The 10,392-nt window shown below is 43.5% G+C and overlaps 1 protein-coding gene across 2 annotated transcripts; it reads right to left on the bottom strand.

Annotated features, from left to right (window-relative positions):
• Positions 1-1,861: 1,861 nt before the first annotated feature.
• rnf183 (ring finger protein 183) lies at positions 1,862-10,206 on the bottom strand. Of its 2 annotated transcripts, none has more exons than XM_080895950.1 (3): positions 9,196-10,206; positions 4,320-8,648; positions 1,862-4,240 (listed from the first exon to the last, which is right to left on the bottom strand). In XM_080895950.1, exon 2 carries the CDS (start codon positions 8,584-8,586, stop codon positions 7,624-7,626), a length of 963 nt encoding a protein of 320 aa, XP_080752076.1. In that variant the 5' UTR covers positions 8,587-8,648; positions 9,196-10,206; the 3' UTR covers positions 1,862-4,240; positions 4,320-7,623. The 2 variants fall into 2 exon arrangements, with proteins under 2 accessions (XP_080752076.1, XP_080752075.1); XM_080895949.1 differs by having other exon boundaries at positions 1,863-4,240; positions 4,320-8,651; positions 9,196-10,193.
• Between the last annotated feature and the right edge of the window lie 186 nt (positions 10,207-10,392).

Genomic DNA, 10,392 nt, shown 5'->3' on the forward strand with positions numbered 1-10,392 from the left:
CAAAATACCAGCTACTGTGTGTGCAAACCTGGTAAAGACCTATAGTAAACGTTTGACCTCTGTTATTGCCAACAAAGGTTAAGTTACAAAGTATTGAGTTGTATTTTTGTTATTGACCAAATACTTATTTTCCACCCTGATTTACGAATAAATTCTTTACAAATCCTACCATGTGGATTCATGGATTTTTTTTTTCACATTCTGTCTCTCACAGTTGAAGTGTACCTCTGGTGCAAATTACTGACCTCTGTCATCATTTTAGGTGGGGGAACTTGCACAATCGGTGGCTGACTAAATACTTTTTTGCCCCACTGTATACCCATAGCTGTTGATTATACTCATTATAGATTAATTAATAACCTGAATAGTTTTTCTGCTGAATCTAAGTCTATAAAGGTGACATAGAGCCTTTTGCCTTTAAACATCTTATTTTGACTCTAAATCAGCCTAAAAACGAAATATTTTCAATTAATCCCCACAAGCAAAGATTTATCAGGATGGAGAAGATAAAATGTCACATTAATGCTGACTAGTCAATAATTACATGAGGACATAGTGGACAATACAAAAACAGTGTATTGCCACGATATTATTTTTATTAATGTTTTGTTTTGGAGGTTTATGTTGGCAGACTTAATGTTGGAGAAATACAGAAAGTACACCTTGTTTCAGTTTTTTAGGTTTTAAATATCATCGAGTAATAAAATCATAGAACCTCAGATGAGCAATAAGCTATGACATATTACTCAGGGCCATTATTTATATAAGCCAAAATGCAGATGCAGCATGTGAAAAATGTGCTACACCCTTAATGTATCCATAGTTATTATTGTGAATGCCTCTACACAAACACAAGTTTTGGAGGTCTGTTAACACAATGGCAAAGGCATCCCAGCAAATTCAGCCCAGTGTCAGAGTAATGCTCAGAGAAACTCTAAAAAACCCAAGAGCTCCATCTAAGACAGTTAGCATGTTAAATTTCATGACAATAGAATCAGAAAACAATTGAAAAATAATGACTTGATGGATTTTTAGAGAAAGCTTCTTCTCCATAAAGAACACATCAGTACAGCTAAGGTTTAGAAACTTTAGTCTGATCAAATCAAAAGACTTCTGGATCAGTGTCCATTTGAACAGATGAGATGGGTACTCTGGCTTCCTCCCACCGTCCAAAGACATGCAGTTTGTAGGGAAATGTCCATAGGTGTGAATGTGAGCGTGAAGGGTTGTCTGCCTCTGTGTGTTGGCCCTGCGACAGACTGGTGACCTGTCCAGGGTGTGCCCCGCCTCTGGCCCTATGACAGCTGGGATAGGCTCCACCCAGGAGAATCCATAAAAGATCCATAAAATCAAAAATTCAACTGAAGACTGTACTTAACTTTTCCTCTCTTTGCTTTTCTCTCTGTGAAATCCTGAACTCAAAGGAATATCCTGCTGATCTCATGAAGAACTGCAACTCTATCTCTATCAGCAGACTGAAAGATTTGCTAAGAGACTCACAGGCTTATAAATACTGACGTCTTTTCGTGTTTGGTGCTCATCGGTGCGTGGAAGTGTTGTGGGGAGTGGAGAGGCAAATTAGCTTTAAGGTAACTCTGGTACAACGTATCAAATGACAATATTTATGTTAATATTGCGCAGGGTCACTTTTCAAAAAATGTCAATAAAAAAATAAAAATGTATGGATCCCAGAAGTCCCTTCTGAAGCAAGTGACCTTTGACAGAGTCTCTGGTCAGTTATTTTAAAGCAGTATCAAAATGTGCATGTCTAACATGTGGCTACTAAATGGTGCACAGTAGCCTGGTAGAGGTTTAAAAAAGTCAAACATACACTACCAGTAAGAAGTTTGGACACACCCTCTCATTTAATGGTTTTCTTTCTTTTTCTTACTTTATATATTGTAGATACTGAAAACATCAAATACATGGAATTATGTAGCAAAAAACAGAAAAATAATTCTAAATATGTTTTATATGTTAGATTCCTGGAAGTAGCCGCCCTTTCCTTTGTTGACAGCGCTGCAAACTCTTGGCCTTTTCTCAGTGAGCTTCATGATGTAGTCACCTTAAATGGTTTTCACTCACAGGTGTACGTTTGCCAGAGTTCAAACGTTACGTTGCAACTGGTTCACATGAGCACCGCCCCAAGAGCAAGAGTCACCTCTGCCGCTAAGGATAAATTCATCTGAGTTACCTCAGAAATCACAAGTTAACAGCACCTCAGATTAGAGCCCAGATAAATGCCACACAGAGTTCCAGGAGTAGACACATCTCTACATCAACTGTTAAGAGGAGACTGTGTGAATCAGGCCTTTATGGTCAAATAGCTGCTAAGAAACTACTACTAAGGAAAAACAACAAGTAGAAGAGATTTGTTTGGGCCAAGAAACACAAGGAATGGGCATCAGACCAGTGGAAACATGTGCCTTGGTCTGTTGACTCTAAATGTAAGATCTTTGGTTTCACTCGCCGTGTCTTTGTGTGACGCAGAAAAAGTGAATGGTCTCTACATGCATGGTTCCCACCGAGAAGCATGGAGGAGGAGGTGTGATGGTGTGGGGGTGCTTTGCTGGTGACACTGTTGGAGATTTATTCAAACACCTCCAGGCTGTGTAAGGGCTGTTTGACGAAGAAGGAGAGCAATGGAGTGCTGCACCAGATGGTCTGGCCTCCACAATCACCTGACCTGAACCCAGTGGAGATGGTTTGGGATGAGACTGACTGCAGAGTGAATGCAAAAGAACCAACGAGTGCTCCGCATCTCTGGGAACTCCTTCAGGTCTGTTGGAGAACCATTTCAGGTGAAATGGCATTCAGCTCATTTCATTCATTTCATTTATTTATTCATTTTCAGGCACAACAAATACCTATATTGAACATAAAATACACAAAACAAAAAACAAAACTTGCCTGAAAAAGGAGTGGGACGAAGAAAACTTATTAAATCCCACCCCTATACTCACTCACTCAACGAGAAAATTCCAAGCTTGTGCAAAGCAGTAATGTGCTTTCATAGTTTTGATGCCTACAATTTAAATACTCATGAAAATAAAGAAAAAAAAACATTAAATGAGAAGGTGTTTTCACATTTTAGACTGGTAGGGTATGTTGGTATATGTTCCGCTGGCACAGAATATTTATGTTTTGTGCACTGTATAAAAACAGTGGACGTCTTTTAATTATTTCCACACATTTATATCGTTTTTACTCAGTGTGCATTGGTGTGTTTCTTGAGGCTTTATTTTAACTCCAATTTAAAGAGGAAGTTTGTGTCACGGTCTCTGTAAAATGAGCTTTTGTGCAAATTATGCAGGGTGAGAGTTTTAATGCAGACAGTTGATTCTGCTCATCTGAGCGCAGCATTTTCAGTTGGCTGGAGAAACCTGCAGACGGCCGACTTCTTCTGTCTGCGGGGACCGAAGAGGTCACCTGGACGAGCGAGAACACGTTTCTCCCACTGGAAACACTGAGCCCTGACAAACAGAGTATCTGCAGCACGCAAGGTGAGCATATCCATTCAGAAGACTTGCAATACATGCTTGTTTCTTGTTGCTCATACAGACAAGTGGCAAATTAAAGGAAAAAACCAGAACCACTGAACCCTACAGAGGGGGAACTCGCTGTAGGCCCCTGCAGTGGTGATCCACTTCAAATCAATACAAAGTTATGCAGAAACATCAGCTTAATGATTAAATATTTTTGTCCTGGTGGGAGTGGGCTCTTCCATGATGACATATCCCCAACCACTGAAAAGTCTTAAGAGGGTGAAAATGATGCAAACCACACGCTGTAGCCTTTGCCACAGTATGCGACTCAATCTGATCTCAATCTAATTGATCACTAATCCATGTGGGACTTTGCCCTCGACCATTATCATCAAAAAAACAGATAAGGGAAAACATTTTTTTTTACAGTAAATATGGTCTTGCCCAAATCAGAGATTTAGAGAGTCGCTGCCAAACAGCACTAATGGTGTTTGTGGAGGCTCAACGCTTCATTTCAAACACTTCATTCTGGTTCTTCCATTCATTTGCCACTGGTTAGTGTGCCATGAAAAACAGCTGGTTGGTTTCTATCAGCAGGTTGAAGTCCAGATGTGGTGTGTGTCCTGAAAAGTCAATAAATGATGTTGATCGCAATGCTTCTTTGTGGCGCTGAGGCCTTGGACTCAGTCAGGTCCTTCCTGTGTGATCTTTTGTGCTGAGCTGGAGTTGTTCTTGTAAGAGGTCTGTTTGTTTGCCTAAAAGACAAAGCGTGATGTATTTTCATACAGTAACATTTACATGAATTATCTATTCTCGGTTCAACAGGACTCTCACCTGGAGGCTCCGGCTGCTGGAGTTGTTCTCATCCCGCTGGCACAGCAGATGTCGTGGTGCTTCATCGGGGCTGCTGCCTGAGCTACGCACATCTCCCAAATTCAAAAACAGAATTTTGGACACCAGACAAGTCACAGACAAGCACGTGCTCCTCAGTACAGACCAGCCGTTTAACATGAAGGACGGGATTTGTCCCACTAAACACGGAGGGGACGTCACGGACAGCTTCAGGACGCTCGCAGAGATTTCACTCGTGTCTTTAACCAAAGCGCTTTTGCGGATGTGTGCAGGATCTTTAATCTGAATTATTTTAGAGCATTTATTATTTCCAGACAGTCTGCTCGCTAGTACGCGCACCAGCGCACGCGCACTCAGCTGCGCCTGCGCTGGAGATTGCGAAAGTTTTGGGTAACGTAATCCACTCACTTCCCTGGAAACTTTACCCCCCACTCTGTCCGACCTGTACGAAACAATCAGCCTTCTTCCCACCAGGACCACCACACACTCTCCGTGTGGAGAAGCCTCCGCCGCTGACGCCTGGTGTGAGCCGCTGCGCTCGCCCGGAGAGTCGCGCAGCGCCCCGCCGGCCAGTCCTAGGCCGTACGCCGAGCTGGCAGGCCGCTTGGCCGGCGGATTCCTCGTCCAGATATTCCCCCGGCACCGGAGAACAGCGGACAGGGCAGAGGCCGAGGGGGTGGAAGCCATGGTGATCGGTAGCGTCCACGTCTCTCCTCCTTAACGCCAGCCTCCGTCTAAACACTCACATAACCTTCAGAGGTTTATTTGCGTAAGGAGCGGGTCAGAGGAGGGTGGGGGGTTTCTTCTAGTCTGGTCCACGCGACTATATTTGCCTCGACTGTGACAGTGGGGGGTTCGTGTGGGTGTGTCTTTAGGCCAGAGCAGAACAAGCAGCTACTTTACACCCCGGAGTGGAAACACTGGATGAAAATGAGACAGATTTAGCAGGTACTCGGATGCAGAGGGACTGGGAGACAAATGCAGTTTAGGTTTTTGAAGTAAATCAAAAATGGGCACAGTTGCCCCGAGTGATCGATTTATACGATCTATTTCTTCTCCTAAAAATAAAAAAGTAGTAGTGTGACACTCGAAGATCTGAGAACCGGTCACAGGGGGCATCGCGGGTCACAAAATTCTACATGAATAAAAACTTCTGTTAATAAATAAAAAGTGACTCTGAAGAAACGCACAAAACAGCAATAAACAAGTTTCACCTACTGAATATTCTTTTTTCTCTTTTCGTTTATCATTTCCATTTAATGTGGAAATAGTATAGTTTGCACTTCAATTTCATTTCAGTTAATTTCCAAAATGAATTCGATTCTTTTATTTAACATGTTTAAATGCTTTTTTTTTTTTAAACTAATGTAAAGTTTTTCCAGACTAACCTTTGGTCGTTACGTTCGTTATAGTGACCTTGGTCAGGACAATTACATAATAGTTGGAGCTGGACAATGAATACAAACATAAACGCAAACATTTATTGAGAGCACTTCCTGAAGGGGGCGCTACAGGTTAAGCTAAAATGCCCTCAAAAAAGATTTTATAAAGATTTCTGTACTGTGTAAACTTTATTGTCCTACTTTTTTAAAAAGCAATTCATACCGTTTCTGTAGTGCTGTTGTATAATGTTACAAAGGTTTGAGTAAGCTGAGCCCACACAGTCCTTGCTGTAAGCTTTTCAGGATTTAGGCTGGAGTGACATTTCTATTAGACTCAGCACATGTTGTTGTGTTTTTCCCTTTGTTTATCAGATTTAATACAGTTCATTTCTGATGAAGTGATGATTTTAAATATTTGTTAAATCCAGACAGTTTAAAGTGGTCTTTGCCATTGGAAATAGCTGGATACTGTTAAGACATGGTTTCCAGGAAAGACGGGGTACAGGTTTTTAAGTATTTCTCTTTTTCATGTGTCAGATGTTATGACCCAGAATGGACACTATTACTATTTTAACTACACCCCTCTGGGACGTTGCCCAGTGTCCCCCAGGAGGAGCTCTGGGTGAGTGGACGCTCAGTGGGTTAAAGGTCAAAACTGATCCTCCAGGTCAGTTATGAGTCTCTCTTGAAACCCCTGACTAAGTCGATACCTTACAGCTTATCGCCGGGGTGGTACCCTCTAAAGTGTGACTGTTTCTGGTTTGTACTTTACAGAAAGAAGTTTTGAACTTTTACTTTTAAAATCATTCGTTGCAAATATACATAAGAGTCACAGAATGAAACCTGTCACACTGACTCAAGAGAAATGTCTGTGGTTTTGTACAAAAGACTCACCTGCAATTCTTAACACCGGAATTTTTAATTCCCTGTTGCCCTGTACGAACATTTCCCATCTGACATCACTCACTTCTTTACTTCTTACTGCTGAAGTTAAAAAGCCTGATCCTGAAACAGGCCATCAAATTAAAGTTTTCCATGTGCTGATTTTAAATGTTTTTTCACTCACTGCTTGTTGCACACATTCCTGATCCACCCTACATCAAAGTGATGGATGACATGCTGCAACTGATCCTCCCCAATCAGCCAGAAAAATGCCACAAAGGGCGTGACGCCCGTGTTTGTCAAACAGGCTTGTCATCCTAAAAATCCCGATATGCACAGCTGAGAGGAAGTTGCTCAATCCACCCTGTTAGCAGGTGTGTTTACACGGTTAAAGGGGATCAGGTGTCTAAATGAAGCATGAGGGCTTCTGAAAAGAAATAAGCAGCAGGTGTGTATCAGTAGAGGACAATCTCAAATATGCCTTTATTTGATGGATATGTTGAGAAATACTTGCAAATATATAAATCATCTGTGGCATCTGTATGTACAATGGGTTTGGACTATAAACAAAATTAGTTAAGAACTATAAACTCTGGTTTGCGAGATCAGCGTTCAATCCAGAGATCTTCCCAACCTTTCATCACAGAGTGTAGTGCATTTCAACATTTACAGCTTACTTGATCTGTGCACAAGGTTCCTTTATTGTGTTCAGCCGCTCTCACGGTGAACACAAACACCTTCAGAAAAGAATAAAAACAGGAAACACATCAGTCCCTTTTCCTTCATGTGCACCTGCCAGTTCTTTTGTTTTTAAAAAAATGTTGCTCTCCTGGTTTTCCTTCATTTCTCCACGTGACCCAAGCTTGAAGGAGCTCAGTTTGTACTTCACCATTATAAACACAAGGTGTGCAAAGTGGAACAAGGGTCACTGGAAGTTTTGTGTGATTCTCTCTCCTTGTCCACTTCATCTCCCCAACCATCACCCTCCACAGTCCTGTCCTTGACATGGACGCATCTCTAGTTCATGGATTTTGCTGTGAAGTGTTGTTTGATTGTGGACGTGGGGGACGAACGTTGTTCAAGGACACAGTGGGTATGATCACAAAAGCCAGAATTCCCACCAGCATGAGCGCCACAGTGATGGTGATGATGGTCGCAACCACTGCGTAGTAGCACTGATCTGAACGGAACATCCTGCGCAGGCGACCTCTCATCCTGCTCGGAGGTCTGCCTACATCCACCACAGTGGTCGGGGTGATCCCCTGCTCCATTGCACTTAGCTGGAGGTTCCTGCTTGGTGCCGCCTGAGTGTCTTGACTCTTGGTAGGCAGACTGAAGACATTAGGCCTGCTCGGGCTGTTGGGAGGAGGGTTCTTCAGCATCAGCTTACCCTGGCTGCGCTTAAAGCGGATGGACAGCGCCCGCTGCATATCTGAAGGGAGTTTGCTGATGATGTCCCGATTGTTTCCCAGACGGGGCAGGTCCCGGCCGTGAGGGAGCTCAGTCACCTCTCGGCACACGGGGCAGGACAGGGTCTTGAGCTCAGGTGAGGTGACGTTGATGCGAGCCAGGCACTCCAGACAGAAGGTGTGCCCGCATGCCAGCAGCTTTGGGGTCTTGAAGACATTATCGTAAGTGCAGAAGCACACAGCGCACTCTGTGTCCTCCACGTCATTTTCAGGGGGTTTCATCCTTCTCCGATCGCTCTCTCCGTCTCTCTGGCGCCGCCCACGGCCCTCCTCGCTCCTTCCACGATGCCTCCTTTCTCCACGGTTCCTGTCTGACTCTCTTCTCCTCCCTCTTTCCGTCCTCTCAGAGTCAGAACTCCTCGATCTCCTCACTCTTAATGATTTCTCTTTTTTCCGGTGCTCCTCCTTGCTGTTCCTGTCATTCTGTCCGAGTTTGGGTTTGACGTTAGGGGCCTGGGGCTGCCTGGCTCCATGGCTCTCTTCGGCCCTGCTGTTTCCCTCCCCACCATCACTCATACTGGAGTGATGTCAGAGGTAAAGTGCCGTCTGGAATTCGACTCCTACCAGTTTCCCAACAGCTACTGTGGAAAATTAAACCTCAGATGAGTTTATTGGCTCCCAAAATCAAGCAGAGCAGGAAGTAAGCCACAGGAATTTACCTGCAGTCACCACTGCTGCTTCACGGTGATGAAGCAAGAACGCCTAGTCGCTGGCTGACATCTCGATTGTATTGAAATGCTGTTGTTATTCAACATGTATGTGCTGCTTTAGTCTTGACAATGGATAAGTTGCTATATTTGTTTAGTAGGTTTTCCTGCACAGAAATTGTGAGGAAACATGAGCCGGGAGTGCGTCAAGTGGAGGCTGGACTTCTGAGAAGCAAAACTGGGACTTCTTTGTAACGCTGCAGCAAATTTTCATTGTACCCAGTGAATTTACTTTTTTAAAAAAGTTTTAACACCAACAAGAGGCTCAGAATTCACATTGTTCACATTTGTTTAAAAAAAAGCAGCGCAGACATGTTGGCAAAGTTGCAAGAATTCCCACTTCAGACTTTTTATGATTTCATGACTTTTGAATGGAAGCTGGTAAGTAAAAAAGAAAAAAGAATTTGTGCACACTGACCTGTGAGGTAGATGACTGCCGGATCAGTTCGTCAGAGTTGATCTGACATGTAATCCAGTCGTGTCAGTGCAGTCAACACTGCTCATGACTAAACGTCATAACTAAAAACAGTGATTGTTTTGAGCTCCCTGCTTCCCTCTTCTGTTCTTATCTTTGCTCTTATATCTACTTTTCTAATTGAGGACTCAGCATTGTCTCCTCCTCCTCTGAACCCTCCCCCCTTTGCCACACTTCCTCCCGCCCTCCTTTTTCTCGTCAGACCAGTTCAACCAGCTGCTATTGTTTTCATTCGTTTCTCTCTCTGTGGACTTTATAGATACTTTAGTTATTTACTTAAATGACCCCATGTGGCCACTCACACTGAAAGAAGATGCATGAAAATGACATTGCACCCCAGAGAATCATACTAATGTCTCCCTCGTGTGCAGACTAACCCCGTGTCACATATCAGATCAGGTACCTGTAGCATCACATGATAGAAGCACGTCTTGTCTCGCTGTTTCTGATTCTTAGTGTGATACAAGTCATGACAGACAACAGTCACCGTCAGGAAAATTCCACTCTGGCTCCATAAAGAGGATGACAATGCATCTTTGTGAACATACAGCATATCAGCATGTCATATTTGTCATTCCTCTGCCACAGTCTTGTCACTTCATGGTTTTACAACTCAAACAAGATCAGCTACATAGCTTTTCCTCACTCCACAGGCCCGCAGGTACTCACTCTGTGCCTGAGAGCCACACAGCTCGAGACAATAACTACACCAGATTCAAGTCTTTGACATTAAATGCTCAGGATTTTCTATGAGTCTGTTGTGGCCAGTGCAACCCTCTACCCCGTTGCATGCTGGGGGGAGTAGATTGAGGGTTGCTGATACTAACAGACTCAAACTGATCTGCAAGGCCAGCAATGTTGTAGGGATGGAGCTGGACTCTCTTGAGGTGGTCTCGGAGAGGCGAATGTTGTCCAAGATAAAGACAATGTTGGATAATTCCTCCCACCCACTCCATGACGTGCTGGCCAGTCACAGGAGCTCGTTCAGTGAGAGACTGAGATGACCAAAAAGCACCACTGACCGACACAGGAACTCATTCCTGCCTGTGGCTCCCTGTACAACTTAACACACTGTTTACTGCAATAGCTGCACCCTTTTGCACATCATGCTCTTCTTTCTTATTCAGCTATTTATCAATA

This window comes from Rhamphochromis sp. 'chilingali' (genome assembly GCF_963969265.1).
Source record: "Rhamphochromis sp. 'chilingali' genome assembly, chromosome: 11".
NCBI lineage: Eukaryota > Metazoa > Chordata > Actinopteri > Cichliformes > Cichlidae > Rhamphochromis > Rhamphochromis sp. 'chilingali'.

Bases quoted from the DNA above. Each gene is read 5' to 3' on its own strand.
- rnf183 (XM_080895950.1), bottom strand. From the start codon at position 8,586: ATGAGTGATGGTGGGGAGGGAAACAGCAGGGCCGAAGAGAGCCATGGA.